At 31.5% G+C, this 21537-nt stretch overlaps 1 protein-coding gene across 4 annotated transcripts; it reads right to left on the reverse strand.

Annotated features, from left to right (window-relative positions):
• Positions 1-3814: 3814 nt before the first annotated feature.
• On the reverse strand, positions 3815-14837 carry LOC112743905 (cysteine-rich receptor-like protein kinase 19). Of its 4 annotated transcripts, XM_025793332.3 has the most exons (7): positions 13037-14837; positions 6148-6288; positions 5907-6028; positions 5258-5468; positions 4878-5109; positions 4638-4791; positions 3815-4238 (listed from the first exon to the last, which is right to left on the reverse strand). In XM_025793332.3, the coding sequence occupies exons 1-7, from the start codon at positions 14544-14546 to the stop codon at positions 3927-3929; spliced, it is 2682 nt and encodes an 893-aa protein (XP_025649117.1). In that variant the 5' UTR covers positions 14547-14837; the 3' UTR covers positions 3815-3926. The 4 variants fall into 4 exon arrangements, with proteins under 4 accessions (XP_025649117.1, XP_025649118.1, XP_072070889.1 ...); XM_025793333.3 differs by lacking the exon at positions 6148-6288; XM_072214788.1 differs by lacking the exon at positions 4638-4791.
• Positions 14838-21537: the final 6700 nt, after the last annotated feature.

A 21537-nucleotide genomic window follows, 5' to 3' on the forward strand; every position in this document is an offset into this window, starting at 1 on the left:
ACAAAATTTTACACATAACACAAACTTATCGATATAGCATACAAATTTTTACGCATAGCAAACATATTTTTGCACATAGCACACAAATCTTTGCACATAGCACAAATTTTTGCTGCGAATATATTTTGTTAGTTGGGTGAGTCAATATTTTGGGTATGTAGTCCTTCAAAAATTTCTATGCGCATATAAAAAATTCTATGCTATGCAACAAAATTTTCGTTTTGTTCACAAAAATTTATGCGTTTGCGTATTTCATTGGTTGAGTGTCAATGTTAAAAATTTTTGTGCTATATACTAAAATTTGTGTGCTGCGCACCAAAATTTATGTGTTATGCATCAAAATTTCTGTACTCTAGTTTTTTGAACATTTATAAGAAAAAGAAGAAAACGAAGACGATGGTAATCATAATAAAAGAGGATGAGGGAAAAAAAAGAGAAAAAAAAAAAACAACAATAATAACAACATCAAGAGCGGTAACAATTAAACAATTTTAGTAATAATAAACAAAGTGTAACTTTTATTTTTAAAAAAAAAAACTATTATCACTTGCTAACATGTTGTTAAAGGTTAAAAAAAGGGTAAGCCATTGAGTTTTCTTAAGGTTTAATTATTCTACAGGTCCTTATAGTTTCACCGAATTTTCAATTAAGTCCCTATACTTTTTTCTTTTCAATTGGGTCCATATACATTATTTTTTGTTTCAATTTAGTCCCTATTAACATTAAACGTCAAAAAAATGTTAGTAAATTGTGAAATTACTTGTATACCCTTAGGAACTCAATTGAAAAAAAAGTATAGGGACTTAATTGAAAATTCGGTGAAACTATAAATAATCAATGAAAGATATTCATATAATTCCTTTTATTTTGTCATTATTATTCTTTTTGATTATTTATATACAAATTGTACCAAAAATCCATTTTATCTGTTTGCAGCTTCTTTTTATATCATACTGCAGTAGCAGCCAAAATTTTGATCTCAGTATAAAACATAGCACCATGGCCTTATTAGCCATATTAGGAATTTACAAAATCACTTCTCAAATCTCAACATAGTTCAATAACTACAACATTTAATCAATGGATCGGTTTTCACCTAGAATAGCTCAAATTTTTATTAAACAAATAGATATAACATACTCAATCAACTAAAAAAGAAGAAATTATGACTATATATTTGAATGATGAGTAGAATCTACTACACTATAACAAATTTAAACAACAATGATTCAAAATGAAAGACATGATTTACTTATACAATTCGAACAATTTCAAAATAGAACACTTATACTGATTATCTAGGTAGAATATTTGAAATTGATACTTCATTGACCAAAGGATCCTTATCAAAAGCATTTGATGTTGGCTCTTCTTTGATCTTTCTTCCAACTGAAAATGCAGAATGATTAGGAATAGGAAGTGTCATTGTCTCACTTGCTAGCATAACAACCACTGTGGATATTGTTGACCGATCTACTGCATCTTCTTGTACACATAATAAACCAATATGTAACCTTAGATTTTCAAAGCCAACTAAGCTCTCAATCCACATCTATAATCTAATTATATTACAAACTCTGCAATAAAATTTTGCTTCTTTTCCTCCTAAATCCATCTGAACTTTGAAGCATTCATCTTTCATAAAATTCCCTTTCTTTTTCTCCAAAATCCATTGACTCCTCGGAGACATCCTCATGCTTAGAAGGCTTTTCCATCCCACCTACCAACCTCCCCAGGTTTCCAATCGTGGTAGTCTGTGGTGGCAATCACTGCAGTCTCTCCAACCACCAAATTTGAACAATTGGTGATAAAAATGAAAAACTCTAAAAGTAAAGCAGAAATGAAGAACAAATTCACAATTTGAGAAACAAACAGAAGTTGCAAACAATTCAACAAAATTGAAACTGAACTACAAATTCACACAACTTAAGAATTCACAGCTTGAGAGATAGGAGCTGAAAACAACTAATTAAAACTGAAAAAAAAAACAACACAATACGAATAGAATACCCCTAAAACATTCAGTTTCCCCTTATTCCCAATCTCAGTCAATCAATTCTCCCTCAAGTTCAACTCTCTTCATCACATTCTTTTTTACATTTTTCTTGGAGTAAACAAATTTGCCAAAGTTTATTTTGTCATAACAAGCTCATATTAAGATGGATGTTATAGAAACTAGTGGTTCAAAAGGTTCAATACGTTCAATAATGGTAAGATTAAAATGTTTATATGCAGAAAAAGCTCAAAACTATATATGCATGTAAAATTGACATATAAACTCATTTCGCACAACCTCACAAACTGTCCCCTTTCAAAAACCAAGAGATTAAAATGGGACGCCAAGATGAAGAAGCAAGGTTGGAATATCATCATATCTAGAATATCATTAACTATGTTGATCAATTAACTGGCTACACAAAAGATAAGAAAATATAACAAACACCACAAGTAAACAGCAATTACAGCTAATTCTTAAATACTTGATATTAGTCCTTTGAAAATCTCACCTGTTCTCTAACCCATCAGCCAAATAAGCTCCATAGTTCCCCACTGAACCTAAGATTAGAATAGGGCGTTTGTTGAAGATTCTACCTTAGCATCGATACCCGAAGAGTAGAGCAGCAAGGTGAGGTGCGGCCAGGCAAAGCGTGGTGCGGCGATGCGATGCACGGCGCGGCGATCCACAACGAGGGAACGCGACGGAAGCGACACACCACCAGCGCGAAGCAGAGCAGAGCAGAGCAGACGCACGACTAGCCCAGCACAGACCAAGGACGATGGACGACGACAACGACGCAGATGGACGACGACACCAACGAACGGAGGAGAAACGCCACTGACTTCAGAGAACAAGCGTTGGCTAGAGTTCTCACTTTTAGGACAAAATGCTAAGGGTTAGTTTTGGTATTTTAAAAAAATGGGGTGGATTTAATTAGTAATTCTAATCTAATTAGGAGAATATTCGATTTTGAACAAAATTTTCGATTTTTGAACAGAATATTCTGTTATCTCAAACGATTTTGTCACGGCAGGAACTAAATTGAAAAAAAAATTAACGTCTATGGACTCAGTTGAAAAGAAAAAAAGTATAGGGACCTAATTGAAAATTCGGTAAAACTATAGAGACCTGCAGAATAATTAAACATTTTCTTAATAAACCAGCAAAATGACACCATTGTCATATTGTCTCTATAGTGAGTTGTTATCAAAAACTATTTATATACTCAAAATTACATGCTGATCTTATAAAAAATTTGTTTATATTCGATTTCATTCGATTCACGTATATTTGTAGAAATATTTATTACATGATAAAATAAAATAATTTTCTTCTTTGTATAGTATTAATCACTTCATTATATAATTTTTCACGACTCCATTAACCTCTATATTAGATCTTACAAGATTTCTTTATGATAAAAAGAACTTCAAAAAATAAAATTTCAAAAAAAATCCCAAAAAATATATAAGATACTTGCCAAAATAGTTAATAGATAATAAAATTTAAGAGTTGTTTATCAATTTTATTCATAATAGATTATTCCACAAATATCTTATATCTTTTGAAAGAATTTTTGTCATTTTGTGGATAATTAACCCCTCGAGCTCAGAACAATGCTAGAAGATTTTCAAGGTTAAGTTAGACACCCCTTTTGATTATTTTTTTTTTTCTTATGACCTACGTAACATAGTTTGGCCCAAATATTGCTTTTGAACACATCCAAGATATTCAACAAGCATACAATAATTTCTCACAATTATATCTCTAAAGTCCAAATAAACAAGAGATGGCAGATATATAGAGACCAACACATGCATTCAAATTTTGATAACATATATGTGTAACTCCATTATCTCTCAACCATCAAAATGACCCATTGAAATTTTATTATACACCATCATATATATTATATATAAATTGGTTCCTATCTGGGAAGAAAGGTACTTTCAGACATCTCATTAACAGAGAAAGAACTTGATGACTCGCCAGCAATTGTTTTTGTTGGATCCATTTTAGCATGCAAGAAAAATGCTGGTTCTCGTGGAGAAGGCAATTCAAGTGAGATATTACTAAGATATGACACAATTGTTGCTATTGTAGGTCTTTCGTCTGGATTTTCTTGAACACACAATAAACCAATCTGAATGCACCTTATAACTTCAAATTCAGAACAATTTTCTTTCATTTTTGGGTCCAATACAGATAATGGTCTTTGGTTGCAAAATTGTCTCCATACCTGTAACCAATTTATCAACTTAATAGTTAATAGAATCATTAAAGTAAATATACTTTTTGTATTTTCTTTTCAAAAATACTCTAATGTTTAATTTCATTTAATCTTATCTCTAACGTTTTCGATTTATTTGATTTTATTTCTAACATTTAGAATTTGTGTCAAGTTATTTTTGAATGTTTTTAATTTTATCCTAATATTTTAAATATGATTAACGTCCAAAGATAATTTTGGCATAAACAAAAATTATTGGGGACAAAATTGAATGATATTAAATATTAAGAATATTTTTAAAAAAAATTATAAAGGTTACGAACAAAAAACATACTTTTTTTAGACTTGCATAAAAGGGACAGGGTTGTGTTACGTTGAAGAATTTATATATTAGATTATTTCACTTACTAAGCTTAGAAGACCCTCTGCAATACGGTATGATACATTGGAACCTACATTCTTTTTTCCTGTAATAATTTCGAGAATCATGACTCCAAAACTGAAAATATCTGACTTTTCAAAAAATTTTCCTTGCATTGCGTATTCAGGAGACATATAACCCCTATAAAATTAGAAAGAATGTATCATGACATGCTTAAACTTTCCATGTATACGTTATATATAGGAAAGTATAGAAAGGCGACTTACAGTGTTCCAACAACTCTAGATGCAGATCCTTGTTGTTGATCTATGATTCGAGCAAGACCAAAGTCTGAAATTTTAGGATTCATATTTTCATCTAGTAATATATTACTAGGTTTAAGATCACGATGAATAACTTTGAGACGAGAATATTCATGTAAATAAAGAATTCCTTGAGCAATTCCATCTATAATATTGTAGCGTTCAAACCAATTTAACAACTTCTCGGAATGAGGATCTACAAAATTTTTAGTGAATATATATTAATACATATTAGACAACTAGATACTTCAAATATAGTTCAAAATATATAATGCAAATTAATCACAAAAATATGCGAAAGTTAAATAACTAAAGAGAAGTTTAAGAGGGGAAAAGCAACAAACCGAACAGAAAGTAATCCAAGCTCTTGTTTGGAACATATTCATAGATAAGTATCTTCTCTTGTCCTTCAAGACAAAATCCTAAAAATGCCACTAGATTTTTATGTTGAAGTTTGGCTATTAATAAAACCTCGTTTTTGAATTCAGTAGCACCTTGGGTAGAACTTTTTGAAAGTCTCTTTACAGCTATATGTCGTCCATCAGGAAGAACACCCTAAAATATATAATATAAACCACATCAACTATAATAGAAAAAAGAATATTAAAATTAATTGAAAGAAATAGATTTTCTCTTTTGAGAAAGTATAGGGAGCCAATGACCTAAGCGTACAATGTGTACAATGAAGGTTTGAAAAGTATTAGAGATATTATTATTAGTGTTACATTGTCCTGTCAAGTTATGCTTTTGGGATGAGTGGTTTCAGGACATAGTATAAGAATTCTAGATCCAGAAGGTCAAGGGTTTGATCTTTGGTGAACCCAAAATTAGCTTTTTATAAGTATCCGGATGGTTATCCCTGGTATCCGGATGGTTATTCTGCATAGTATAGGTGATGTTCATTTGATTCATAAACCAAAGATTTAGCCACATTGTACACTTAGGCCATTGGCTCCTAGCACTACTCTTTCTCTTTTTTATTTTCTCTCCTACCTTGTAAACTTGTCCAAATCCACCTTTGCCAATCTCGTTCTCTTGTGAAAAGTGATTTGTTGCCGCTTCAATTATAGACAAATTGAATTGCAAGCCCCCTATAGTGTCACTTTCATGGCCAACTAGACAAAACAAATTATTAACATTTTAAATCCAATAACTTTGCAAATTTCTCTAAGCTTACAAATAAATTGTAAACTATCAATTATATTGAATTTTTCATTTTCCACAAGATACTTACAATTTTTTCTGAGGATGGTCTTATTGTAACTTTTTCTTGCTCTTTTCCGAAACAAATAGCAACAAAAAGAGAGGAGTAACACCAAAGCAACAACGGGGACAACAATAATCAAGATAACTGCTCGTGATCGACCAGTTTTCACTACAATACAAAAATTATTATTTATAACATATATAAGTCATATTCATATATGTTTTAAAGTTAATAAAAGAAAAAATAAATGAGGACATCAACATTTTATTTTTTTGTCAATACACTATTTACACACATCCACTCACACATTTAGAGTTTTTAAATTACAGTCCAGTCTTAACTGAGAATTGGACCCGAATGGAGTATTTTGTGAGACAATTAGAGTGCGTTTGATTTGTGTTTTCATTTTGTGTTTTCATTTTCAATATTTTCTATTTTTTGAATTTTGTGAAAAAAAAAATAAAAATAATAAAATCTTGTTTTTATTTTTATCTCCTATTTTCATTTTTTCTTTTACAAAATCTAAAAAATAAAAAATGCTGAAAATAAAAACAAAAAATAAACGCAAATCAAACGCAACCTCTCATCTGAATTACGCCTCAATTGTGAGGACATCAACTTAAAGGTGAGTGCTCCTGTGTAGAAAGTAAATTTTTTCTATACTAGCAGAAAGACACATGTTGTTATTAGAAGAACATTGTATGCTATGCAAAAATATTAATGGAGACAAATTCTATACAATAGGTCCTACAAAACCTTAGGATTACAGAACGGTAGATCCCATTTGAAAGGTGCTTGATGTTAAAAGTTGCTGACTATTGAGTCAGATTAATTAGGATATTAATTAATGATTTTTTTTTATTTTTTTTATCTATTTCTGTGATTGTGTGGATATTTTAGAGATTTTTTTTGTCAAGAATGGAACCAACAATCTGGCCCAGTCCCAAACAAAGCAAAAGCCCATGCTCAACCCGAAAAAATCCAGAAACCCGACCCGGTTGAACCCCTCTCCCTCTCTCGCTCGTTGAAGTCGTTCTCTTCCTCCATTGCTCGCTTGAAGTTCGGTTATGGTTTTTTTTTGTCAAGCGGATTAGACAGCCCCCAATCATAGACAATACACTCATGTTTCACACATTTACATAACACACTCACACACACTATCATGAATAGTATGGGTTTTTAAACAACACCCAACTTCAGCTGAGATTTAAACCCGGTATACCTTCTTACAAGGCAAACATAATTGCCACTAAACCAAGCCTTGCGGTGCGGTTATGACTTTTTTTATAAGACACCAAGATATTAGAAAGTTGAATTGGGTTTATTGGCTTTTCTTTCTTAAAAAGTTTTTAGTAGTGGGGCTTAATATTCCTATTAGACAAATATTTAATATCATACTTAACTACTTGTCACAAAACAAATAATCACATATTAGGTCAAATAATGGATATAATAATATTGATTTGATTTATTTACATGTTTAAGATCATAGGGTAAAGTACTTGTTATGTAGGTAACCTGAAATAGGTGGATTGGGCTTGAAAGTTGGCCCAAGCGTCAATGAAAGGTGGTTTCCGACTTGTACACGTTTGAAAACTGCCGTCCGAGTTGTGTATTTGGAGAATGGGGGTGGTACCTGCAAAGACATTCCGATACCTAAGTTAGCAAGGGGGTAAGCAGGTTTAAAGTATTGAAACTTAGTTTTACCTGGGTGTATCAGGGTATTTATAGTGGTGATTCAATAACCACCGTTACAGTAGCTCTACTTCTGAAGGTGAATAACCGCCCCTTTATCTTAGGGTTGTTGAGATATTGCTTCTAGAAGTGGATGAGAGATTTTAGGAGGCAGTTACTTATTTGAATAAGTGTTATCTGCCAGCTTATGTCGAAACCGACCTCATTGGGGAGGGGCCTATGTCAAGCCCGACCTCTTTAGATGAGGTCGGGGTAAGTGGTGAAGGCCAACCTTTGGATTGGACTTTTTTGACTTACTTGGGCCTAAACCATAGTACTGGACCAGGGTATGAACAGTACTAAATTTGTCTCCTACATTTGGTCGTAATCTTATTTTGGTCCTTAAGGTTTAAAGTGTCCTATTTGAATTTTAAAAAGTTTTATTTAGCTTCAATGTAGTCCTACCGTAAGGTCAAAATTAAATAAATAACGAAATGTCCTACATGACAGCAGTACAAAAATAAGGTCGATAATCTGGAGAACAAGTACAAGCTCTAGAGGCACAAAATCAACCGTGAATGCATCAATACATTTATTTATCATTCTTCTTACAATTTAAATGAAATATTTTCTATAGAACTAAAGAGAATGATAAATAAATGTATTAATGCATCTACGGTTGATTTTGTGCCTTTGAAGCTTGTACTTGTTCTTCAAATTATCAATCTTGTTCTTGTACTACTGTTATGTAGGATATTTCGTTAATTATTTAACTTTGACCTCACGGTGGGACTACGTTAGAGCTAAATGAAACTTTTTTTTATTCAAATAGGACACTTTAAACCTTAAGAACCAAAACAAGGTTACGTCCAAACGTAAAGGACCAATTTAGTACTTTACCCAGATGATAATATTTTAACATAATTGTAATGCAATGTTGATGTAACTTTTAAACCTAAGTACAAATGAGGAGTGTATTTGTCCCACTAGATAAATTTTGAATATATATATATATATATATATATATATATATATATATATATATATATATATATATATATATATATATATATATATTTGTCCTTATCAATATATTATTTTTTTTTCTTGAGTTAAGTCTCAAAGTAGTCCCTCAAATTGCATTTGAGTTTTAAAGTGATTCCTAAAGTTAATAATTATCCAAATTTATCCTCGAAGTTGCACTCCAAAACTCATAGTAGTCCCTAAGGTATTTTCCGTCCATCGAAAAACTGAGCTAGACTGATTTATGTTAAAATGAGGTCGTTTTATATTAAAAAGATAACAGCAATCCCCTTCTAAAATCCTAATTCCTTATTCTTCAACTCTGCTCTTCTTCTTCTTCAACAAATCACAAAAATAAAAACTAGCAACACAAAATATCACAAAAAAAAATCAGCATTAATCAGAAAAGATCAATCAACCTAAATAGCAAGTATCAATCAACTTAAACAACAACAAGCACAAAAAATAGCAACAATAAAAAAATTAGCAATAATTATAGAATAGAAAACAACTAAAATTAACCATTTTTGTTATGTTGAAACAACATCAGCAGCAACAATCACCAGAACATTAAAGAACAATGATTGAATAACTAAAAAAATTAAAAAAAAACTCACCACGGTTGAGAGAGAGAATCGTGCTAGAGGAGAGAAGAAGGAGGCAGAGAGAGACAGAGCGGAGACAAGAGAAGATCGCCGATGCGCAAGCAGTGACAGCAACGACTAGAGAGGGAGGCAGAAGCGAACAGTGACTGCGAGAAATGAGACGATGTGTTGACACAGAAGGGTTGACGAGCGGCGCGGCAACGAGATGAAACCTGACGAGCGGCGCATCGATGATAGAGAAGATTGAGGTTTTGTGCTCTGCGTCTGCTTCTACTGTGTTTGAGTGTGAGAGATGAAATTGGAGTGGGGGATGAGCAGCGTGACATTGAAACAGAGGATGGCGAGAGGCGACGACCGCAAAGGTTGAGGAGAGCTATTATTATTATTATTATTATTATTATTATTATTATTATTATTATTATTATTATTATTATTATTATTATTATTCAATCATATACTATTACAAGTAAAATATTAGAAAAAATATAAAATCTAAAGTTTTAGATTCAAAATTTGTTATTTTTGTTTAAATTACGTTATGTAATGTATTATTTTTTAGGATTTAAAATTTAAATTTTATTATTTTTATTTATATTATGTTTTATTTTAAATTTAAATGTATTAATTTTGGAAAGACTAATTTTATACTTTAAACATGAAAAATAGAAATATAAGATTAATAAATTTATATTTTAGAATGATTTTTAGATTAAAAAAAAGCAGAATTTATCTTGTACATATTTTTTATAAATGCATGTTTTTGTAAAAAAAAATTTAATTATGCTTAATTGATTAAAACATATTTTTTAAGTCTTTAAAAGACTTGATATATTTATTTAAGTTGTTTAAAATTTAGGAGACAAAAATAACTTAAAAAAATAGACAGAAATAGAAATTTTGCCAAAAAAAAGGAGAAAGTAATTCTAGAAAATAAGGAAGAAGCAATTCTATCTGGTGCCCATGCACCGTTGAAAAATTCTGCACAGGTGCGTGTGCATGCACCCACATGTGCGTGCGTACCCTAATCACGGGCTTCATTTAAAATGACACAAAATTTGCAACTTGGGGGGGGGTCATATTTGAAGCAATTTATGAAGGGACACACACATCATACACTCATTTTTCTTTTCTTTTTTTTTTAAGGGTTTAGAATTTTGAATTTTTAAAAGAAAAGCTTTAACTTTTCTCTAAAATCAAGAGTTTCTTATGTATTTTTTTTTCTTTTTTGTTTTAGTTTGTTTAATTGTAGTTCTTAGTTTATGATTTCTTATTTTGCTATTCTAGTGTCTTAGAATTTTTTATTATTTTTCTATTTTGTTATTTTATGTCTTTAAATCCTTGTTGAATTCTCATTTTCATTTAATGAATTTAATGTTTTATCTTTTATTATTACTTAATTGATGAGATGTTATTATTGCTTTCTTGAATGATGTAGTTGTAGATTTTACTAATTTTTGCAATTTATGAAGTTTTATATTTATGCACTTCAGGTGTTTGATAAATTGTTTGACTTATTTATAGAGTAGATTTTATATTTTGGGCTTGAGCTAGGAACTTGGGTGAACTTGAGTCATTAATATCCAAATTGATTGATAATTCAGAGATATTAATTAATTTTGTTTTCGCTAATGCTAATTTTTTACTAATTCAATTAGTAAGTTGGTTATGACTTATGGATTAATAAAGTTAATTAAGCCTAATTGGCTTTCCTTTGAATTTGTTCTTTGTAATTATGTTGTAGTTAGTGGCAAGGATAGTAATCCTAAACCCTCAATATTTGTCAAGATCGATCTTTTTAACATTTGAATTTACTTTCATTTCTTAGTTAATTACTTTAATTATTCTTAGTCTTATGGCTTTGCTATTTAATCCTTGTTTGCTCTTTTAATTTCTTGTTATTTAAATTTTCGTCAATTGCTATCAAATCCCTAATTTTTTCATAGCCAATAATAATACATTCGATTGTGATTTATAGGGAGAACGACTCAAAACTAAACTCCTGATTATTGATTTGAAATTGTGACATCTTTTACTAAATTTTGAAAAGTGTTGAATTTGAGTTTAGAGTTACAACGAATCTTTAGTTTTAAACTTACGAATTTTTTAAATCAGTGTTTAGCACTCGCCAAAGATATTAAATCTAAAGATACGTTTCTTGCATAATTGCATTCATTTAAATAGATTTTAGGTTGCGACTGGAACTGAAAACTAGGATTGAGTATTGTATTTGGTGATTAGAAACTAGAACTAAAATTTTAGTTTTGAAATATAAAATTTTTAGTCCATTCAGTATTTTCAAAAAGTAAGACACAAGGATTGAAATTTCTAGAAACGAAAACTGAAATTTTAATAATATTTTTTTATAAAAATATTTTTATTTAACTTTTTAAATTTCAAATATACCCCTCAATTTTTATATTTATCTTAAACTAAACATGATACTAAGACATAATCCAATTTTATATATTTTATACCAAACATAATAAAAATCTGTCTTTTAATATCTATTTCTCAATTTTAATCTCCCTTCTAAACGCAACATAAATAATTATTAACGGAATAAAAACCAATCTCTATTAATTGTCTAGTCATATTAATTTAGAAACTACTCTATTTTTAAAGTTAAAAAAATAATAAATGAATAAATTGTTTTTTAATAAAATTTAATTAATTTTTTTGTTTTTTAATTAATTTTTATCATACTAATAAATTATTGAACCGAACTTAATTAAAACTAATTATTAAAATAATTTGATCATATAGCATCATTGTGTAATATTTATTTATGAAGTACAAAAATTTCGTTATGTTATTATGTTCATACATATCTGATATGATTTGGACATCATACTCGATACACGTTTCACACACGTCTTCGATAAAAAATAAAAATATATTTTCAATATATTTAAACACACTCAAATACTATTAAATATTAATTACGTATCAAATATTATTATTAATTTATATTTTTAAAATAAATTTAAAAATTTTATATAATATGATTAATTAACACAAAAAATATTTAATATATTTTATATAATTAAAAAATATTTGTTTATTCTTTAACATTAATAAAATTAATATATTATTATTTATAAAAAATTATACACACACTTTTCGTATCTAATAAAAATTTAAAATTAAAGTGGTTGTCTGTCCTTATCATTTTGTATCATGTGATGTGAGTGCGTGCGAGTGCTTCATGCGTGCAACTGTGAAATAACAGAAGTGTATTATAACATTGGAAGAATTTTAAGTATACCGAAACATCATCGGTGTTTTAGTTGATTTAACCGTTAATTTGAATTATAAAAGGAGCAATGTTAGGGGTCAGCAACTTTTGTGATTGGTAGCCATTAAATAGCCATCAATAATGATCTAATGGTGTGAGATCGATGTGAGTTTTCATCCAATGACTCACCTTTTTCTGCTGGCTACATGCTGGCCAAAATTCAACAAAACTGCTGGCCCCCTAGACTTTTCCTTATAAAAGATATATATAATATATATTAATTAAAATTCACGATTAAAATAATTGAAACACCGGTGTTCCCGGTATACTTGAAATTTTTTCTATAACATTATTGGAATGTAAAATACTCTATACATACCTGTAGTTGTAGTTGACGGAGGCTGATCGTCCGTACCATTCCTATAGAATGGAAACAACTCAAATCTCAAAGTGCAGCTTGGATACAAAACTCTGCCACCTATGCTTCCCAAACAACACCACGGAATCGCCGTTTCAATCACATCGTGAATACAGTAATTACAATCCAAAGTAGCCAAATCTTTCGTGCACTGCCCCTGCACGAACAATCTTTGCACATCGTTCAACACAAAGGACTCTGCGTAATATCTGTCACTCCGATCCCAGATTTCTCCCGCCACCTTCGTCAACGCACTCCACAGTTCGTACTTGTAGTAGCTTTTGTAATCGTCATAGTCCGTAACATTCATCATCTTGAATCTTGGATTAGTTCCCATTGTTCTGAAGAAAGAGTGGTTGGAGTAACGAAGCAAGCAATGGTTGTACCAGATTATAGCCTCCATGGACGTTGGACACTCGGAGGTGATTCGGTTTGTGGCGTTGACTATGCAGTCTGCGCAGAGAGAAGACGGTAGGTCGGCGCGGCACAAGTAGAGGCCAAACAAGTTGTTGCTAACATTGCTCATGTAGAACTCGTTGTTGTTCGAGTTTGTTGCCTTGGAAGACAAGTCAGAGAGGAGCGTCGTTAGGCGTTTCTGTAAGTTTGTGGGTTGATTATTTGAACATTGGTGAGACAAATAACCCGGATCTGGCGAATATTTCGACTCCATGATTGGATACTTTGTAGCAGGAGCAAGTGCTTTAGAGACGCCATGACGATAGAAGGGGTAAAATTCAAACCGAACATTACAGCTGGGGAGCAATACTCTCCCTCCTCGTCTTCCTTTACAACATTCATGGATCTGCCCAACGGCGAATCCAAGACAAGATCTGCAATCTCCAACCGAGAGGTCCTGGGTGCACTGAGCAAGAGTAAAAATCGTCTCAAGTTTTGTTACCTTTTGTTCCTTTGTGGCATACTTGTTGAGAGAAACGGCGGCTTGTTCTGCAGTTTTGTTCATTGTGTTGGCAAGAAGAGGGACAAAGATGTCTTGATTAATGGAAACATTGAAGTTGTTGGACATGGGAGTGAAGGGCTCTGTTTCTGGAACAGAAAAGAAACGAGTGTTGGAATACCGAACCATGCATTGTTCGTACCAGATCATACCCCATAGGGATAAGGTGCACTCTGCAGAGAGAACATGGCTTGCGCTTTGAACGCAGTCTCCACAAACATCAAAGGGTACATCACCCCTGCACATGAAGAGTCCATACACTGCACTAGAAGTATCTTTGTTGTCTATGACGGTGTCGTTGTAGAAGATGGTGATGATGGCTTTGGAAGATAGGGATGAGAAAAGTGTCATAAGGTTTACTTGGTAGGTGCTGTTAAAAGTGGTCCTATCTTCAGAACACTTTGGGCCTTGGTAATCAAGTTCTTTTGCTTTAGTAGTTGTTGGGAAACTCATGATAAAGCTAACAAGGGAAAAGATGAAGACAAGAAGCCTGAGGGAGTTGAAGTTCAAACCCATGGTATGGTGGAGCTAATAACAAGTACTACATACCAATTGCCAAATTTGTTTGTGTATTAATAATGAGGGAATGAACAACTGCATGTGGGTGCCGAATAATGTCATGAAATCATTCTTTTCACAAGTATAAACTCATAAATTTAAATTAATAAGAGAAAATATATAATAATTATATTTTGTATATTCTCTTAAATATAATTTTTTTTAAATTTATTTATTTTTTTATATAATTTTTTTGTCTTATATTAGTTTTTTTTTAGAGTTCAATAAAAATTAAATTCTAAAATTTTTTATAATTAAAATTTTAATAACATGTTATAAAATTATTTTTTTTAATTTAAACAGATAAAAAAATATATTTCTAATAAATAATAATGCAAGTCAATGGTGGAAAAATTGCAGGGTTAATTAGTCAAGGCTGTGAGTGTAAAACACTTCGCAAGACAAGAGAAATCTAGATAAATATGAATGCTATGGGAATTTGGATGCTAAGTGCGACAATAATTGTCGGGAAGAATTATTAATTGAAAAAGTATAGGTAACTAATAATATTTTTGAATAAATATGTGAATAATGTGAATTAATAAAGTTAAAAGAGTAAATTAATCTTAAATTTAATTAATAACATTAAATTAAAATATAGTGTATTTTTATTTGATTGATGATTATTTATGTTGTTTAAAATGATCATTGTTTACTTAACACTTCCTTTATTAATTATATATATGAATAAGACTTTGCTAAGAAGAATTTTAGTTACCTGAATCCCCTGTTCCCCTTCCGCATTATAATGCATTGAGAGCGACGCTCATACATAATTATGATATTTTTTTATATACCCATCTTAAATGTATATTAAAATTAATTATTAAAATTAATTATTAGTATAAAATATATATTAAAATATAAAATATATATTAAAAATAAATTAAATAATATATATTTATATAATTATATAATAATTAATTTTAATGATTAAAATATTTTTATTTTCGATATAATAAAATTTATATGCACAAGTAATTAGTGATAGCTGTTTAGCATTGACTAAAAATAGCAAAAATGTTTTATTATTTTTGCGTTTTTTTAGGAATATGTTTTTTTTCTATTTATAAGAAATTAATTAGATCAGAGGCTGATTTTTTAATTAGTGGTTTTTGCCTAGACTAAAACTTAGTTTTTTTTTTATGTCGTAGTGTACCGCCTATATTAAGCTAACTAAACTTAACATTGGGTAAACATAAAATAAAATATTTCTTAATAAAAAATACCTTAAAAATATGAAAATACTAAATATACAAAATCAATAATTAAAAGTGATAGTCACTTTTAATTAATCAGAGAAAAAACTTGATTATACATAATTATAAAAATAATTTATTTACCTAATATTTTTTTAATATTTTAAAAATAATTAGACTGATCATCAAAGAATGATATGTGTTCAAAATTGTTTGTTACTTATATATTTATTTTATTTTATCACATTGGATTAATTATAAATTCATCATTGCATTTTCACTCGCCTATTTCTGATTTGTCCTTTGATTTAACATGTGTGTATTATTTATAAATAAAAAATATTTAGAAAAAAATTAGTCTAAATAAAATTATTTATTTTGTATTTTTAACTACTATTTATTTCATTTTCTATTATTTAATTATCATCGAATATTTAATTAATATTTAATATAATAAATATATATTTATATATTATATATAATTAAAAATTTAAAATATAAAATAAAATAATTTTAAATTATTATCTTCTTAACATAAACTGTTTACTATTATTTAAATGGTGGTATACAAGAGAAAGGAACACAGAGGAGAGACTAAATCCCGTTAATGGAGAAGTAATTAAAGTCATTGAGATATTTAAAATATAAAAATAAAAATAAAATTGCAACCAAAAACAGACAAACAAGTGTCATTATCTTATGTCTTGTCTTTGGAAAATGTGAAGCTCGATTAGTTTTGTCTTCGGGGAAAAAAGGAAAATGGAAAGAAAATCAGAAGACTTGATTAACATCTAGATTCCAGAGCATACTAATAAGATGATAAACTTCATGATAATTACCGTTAAATTTGTTGTTACGGACAAGGCCCAAACACTATAACAAAATGTTTAAGTAGGTGTCGGAGTTCGAATTTTATTTTATGTATTAAAAATTAGTGTTTGCTATGGTACGATGATAAATTTATACGTACCGATACGTTTAAAATATAGATAAATAATAACAATTTACGTGGAATTTATTTTCCATATCAATATTTAATTTTTATTTTTTTAAATATATATTATATCACCACTTTTACTAATACACCCCTTTAATTAAACAAAAATAAAAAAATAATTTTTATTTAATTTTATAAAAAATCTTAAATATTCTTCTTTTATTTGATTAGACAAAAATATCCTTTTAAATTAATGAAATTTTAGAATTCAATTAATCCTAATTTTATAGTTTCAAATAATTTAAACAACAAAATAAAAACATATTAAAAAAACAAAAAATCAAAATTTCTTCGTCTTCTCCAATTTCTCTAATCATTCGTGCCCCTTCTAAGCAAAACATATCAAAGAAACAAAAAATCAATCGTTCTTCATCTTCTCCAATTACCTCTCTAAAACAAAACAATAAAAATCCCAAACCAAAACCCTAGATTCTTCCCCGCTGCATAATCTGCTCTGACTTCTTTCTCATTGCAACTATCGAGTGCTTTCTCGTACAGCTTGAAGAACTGATTTAAGTTGGTTGAAGCATTTACATACCCATCAAAGTATGAGTTCATGCCATCGCTTTGGTTGTTACCCATCATGGACATCAATAGATCCTTTGATTTTAATCACTCCCAGATGTGATGCAAGACAAGTAGGAATCTTCACTGGGTGTTCCATTCTTCGTGGCGGATGTGGATCCTAGCAAAAAACAACAAATACACTTAAAAAGAATTGCCAGCAAAACAACAAAGTTATACAAACCGAAGCTTGAACATGAGAACTCAAAATAATATCACTTTGGCATGAACTCATACTCTGATGGGTATGTAAATGCTTCAATCAACTTAAATCAGTTCTTCAAGCTGTACGAGAAAGCACTCGATAGTCGCAATGAGAAAGAAGTTAGAGCAGATTAAAGAATCTAGGGTTTTGGTTTGAGATTTTCACTATTTTGCTTTAGAGGGTTAATTGGAGAAGATGAAAAATTATTGATTTTTTGTTTTTTTGATATGTTTTGTTTAGAGGGGACACGAATGATTAGAGAAATTAGAGAAGATAAAAATTTTTTGATTTTTTATTTTTTTAATATGTTTTTGTTTTGTTGTTTAAATTATTTAAAACTATAAAATTAGGATTAATTGAATTCTAAAATTTCGTTAATTTAAAAGGATATTTTTGTCTAATCAAATAAAAGAAGAATGTTTAAGACTTTTTATAAAATTAAATAAAAAATATTTTTTATTTTTGTTTAATTAAAGGGGTGTATTAGTAAAAGTGGTGATATAATATATATTTAAAAAAACAAAAATTAAATGTTGATATGGAAAATAAATTCCACGTGGATTGTTATTATTTGTCTATATTTTAAACGTATCGATACGTATAAATTTATCATCGTACCATAGCAAACACCTTAAAAATTTATTGGCTAACGATAAATTTTTAAATAGAATTTAGTACTGCGATAAATTAATTTTTAATGCCAAATTGAGAATACCATAAAAAACCAAAAAATTATAGCAAGCAAAGTCCAAAAATTACAACGAACAAAATCCAAAAGTCACTAATAAAGAGTATTCAAGAAATCAAGTCGGATTTGTTTAGTGGTTAACTCATTAGTTCGCTTAGGCAAGCGTCGGAAGTTCGAATCTTGTTTTGTGTATGCAGCAATTTATTAGCCAACGGCAAACTTTTAAATAAACCTCCGATTCACAATAAATTAGTTCTTGAACTATTAGGTTGGAGAATACCGTAAAAAAAAGTATCCAGAACAAGACCTTATAAATAAGAAATATTTTAATATACATCCTGAAAGAAGGTTATAAGCCATCAAATGCTAATAAACAAAAGCATTACTATATCATCATCGTATAAAATTGGTAAAACGGCTAAAATCAGAAGTAACAACCATTATAAAATTCAAGATTTAAATCCTATGCCACCTGAGAGAGATTAAGATGAGTGGGAGAGTGTGAGAGAGAGGGGTGAAAAACACTGAGAGGGGTAGAAGTAGGTTTTTCGTAGAGATCCTAGAGTTTGGAATAGAGAAGAGTATTATCGATTGGAAAACGAATCATTCTCTATTTTCGTAGATCATCTTCCAGAAGATATTTTCAAGAGGGAGCTGCATCATTTGTTCAATTGGACTGGGCGGATAAATGATATCTATTTGTCACGAAAACAAAAAAATGGAACACTGTACATTTTTGCGTTCATCCGATATACAACGAAGGGGGAGCTATGAAGGCTATTGCGGAAATGAATAGGATGAGATTACGAGGCAAGATTGTCACAGTAGGAGAAGCTAGATATCGACGCACGAATGAAGTGAAGATTACGAAGGGACATCAAGAGGAAAATGACGCACAGAATTCAGTCAAGATTCAATCTCAACATGAAGTGCACCAAAAAGTTGTAAGGAGCAATGTGAAGGAGCTAAAGAAGAAGGAATCACCAGGTGACCCGCACGACAATGGGTGGACGAAGAAGCTGGAAGTGATGGTGGCAAAAGAAAATCTAGACTGGTTACAGAGGAGTTTAATAGGCGGAACGACAAAGGTAATTGACTATAAGTCCTTGAAGGCCATAATCAGTAAGAATTTACCCCATGTGGTGGAAGTCAGAGAACTAGGAGCGTACAAAGCACTTCTGACGTTTGAAAGTATAATCAGTGCTGAAGAAGCCTACACGTTCGAATTGAACAGCCTCCTGAAGTTTTTTCATAGTGTATGGAGATGGGATGAGGAGGAGCGTAGTGAAACTCGAAGGGTATGGTTAGAGTGCTTTGGTATTCCCTTGCATACGTGGTCAACAGAGACCTTCAATATGATAGGAAGCCTATGGGAAAAAGTTGTTGGATGTGACAAAGCCACGGAATCATGCCTCTCCTTCAGTGTGGCACGGGTGCAAATTGACACTTGCATTATGGACAGAATTAACGAGTAAATCCACATCACAATTGGTACTAGTGGATTTGACGTCCTAGTTAAAGAGGTTGGTCACGAGAGTTTTGGATGGGAGTGTAAATTTGAGGAGATAGATAAACTATATTTTCCAGAAATATGCGAGATCTCAGGTACGAGCCGTTCGATAGTGTCATTGGTAAACAGAGATCCGGCGGCTGAGTTGGTGATGGCGATGCCAAGGGAGGAAGATGGTGGAAAGGATAATTTGGTAATTACTGAAAATATATTGAATGAATGGAGTAGTGGCAAATCAGTTCAATTTCAAATTCCAATGGTAACAGAAGGCATTGATGTAGTAGGAATCGCTAAATTGAAGGGATGTTGTGATTTGGTTAACGATACGGAATCAGAACAAACGGTTAGTTGGGGATACGATGCTAGGCTTAACGAAGGATGCTGTTGTAGGAAAAAGGTTGTCCAAACACGGTTTAATGGTTGGGCCAAAAACAAGGAGGGTTACACCTGTGCAGAAGGAAGGAATACGGGTTGCTCTTTTGTCAACGAAGGCCCAGTCCGTGCTGAGCAGAAAGCAGGTAGCCCAACTCACTTGGAGAAATGGACTGACGAGACGCTGACGCAGTCGGGCCGGGTAGGGATCCATCCGGGTTGGGATTCTCCAATTGCGAAGCAGAGCGCCGCAGCTGAGGAACTAATGGAAGTGGAGATGTTGAACCTAGACCAGAACAGAGTGGTTAGAGCACGACGAGGCCGAGACCACCGTGAAGCCAACCATGGTCCCAGCTGGAGAGAGAAGGGGGACGCATGTCTGGTGACAGGGAACGACGCGGGACTCCATGGGCCAACAAGATGCCGTTCAAAAAGTGCTGGGAATCCATTGCTGGCGATGAGAGGTGACGATCCCTCCAGTGAAGACGAGCTTGACAGAGACGCCGAGGAGACTGGCTTGATTCCCGAGACGAACCTAGTGGGCCTCGAAGATGGTGCCGATGCAGTGGATGATGGGAGGGTACTAGGTCCTGCGACAATTGGTGAGAGCAGCAGCAAAACTGGAGCGGGCGTGGAAACTGGCGAAGGACAGCAGGTAATCAGTATTCATAATGTTTCGAAAAGGGAAGAACAAATGATTGAAAATAGGAAGGCGTGGGAGTTGGCTGTTGAATCCGGAGCAGTGCAGTACAATGAAGAAGATGACTTAATTATGATTTTACAAGAACAGAATGAAGCGTTAGCTGAGAAGAGGAGACTAGCAAAACAAAAAGAGAAGGCGCGAAGAAGCAGATCGAAAAAAATCAAAAAGGTATGTAACAATGTTTTAAAATGAATTTTAGCTCTTGGAACGTTAGGGGCTGAGGGGGGTAGGAAAGCTGAGTATGATAAAAGAGATAAAAAAACAAAAACTGAATATGTTAGGTTTGGTTGAAACAAAATTGCAAGTTGTGACTAAATTTGATGTAGTACGTATTTGGGGAAGTGATGCGGTGGGCTGGGAGTTTGTAGAATCGGAAGGCACGTCTGGGGTCTGTTGTTAATGTGGGATGAGATGCTGTTTAGAATGAGTAACTGCTACAAAGGGGAGAGGTGGTTATGTGTTGAGGGGATTTTATTGAAAAATGAGTTCCATTGTGCTTTCTGTTTGGTTTATGGTCCTCATACGAGAGTGAAAAAACTTGCTGTATAGGAGGAACTGAGTTTTATAGCTGGCTTATGTCAAGTCCCGATATGCTACGTGGGTGATTTTAATGAGGTGTTACAGGTTGATGAGAGGAAAAATCAGGACAGGTTAACAACGTCTGCAGAAGAATTCAAGAGTTGGATCCAAGATATGCAGTTGGTGGACTTA

Source organism: Arachis hypogaea, chromosome 14 (assembly GCF_003086295.3).
Source record: "Arachis hypogaea cultivar Tifrunner chromosome 14, arahy.Tifrunner.gnm2.J5K5, whole genome shotgun sequence".
Classification (NCBI taxonomy): domain Eukaryota; kingdom Viridiplantae; phylum Streptophyta; class Magnoliopsida; order Fabales; family Fabaceae; genus Arachis; species Arachis hypogaea.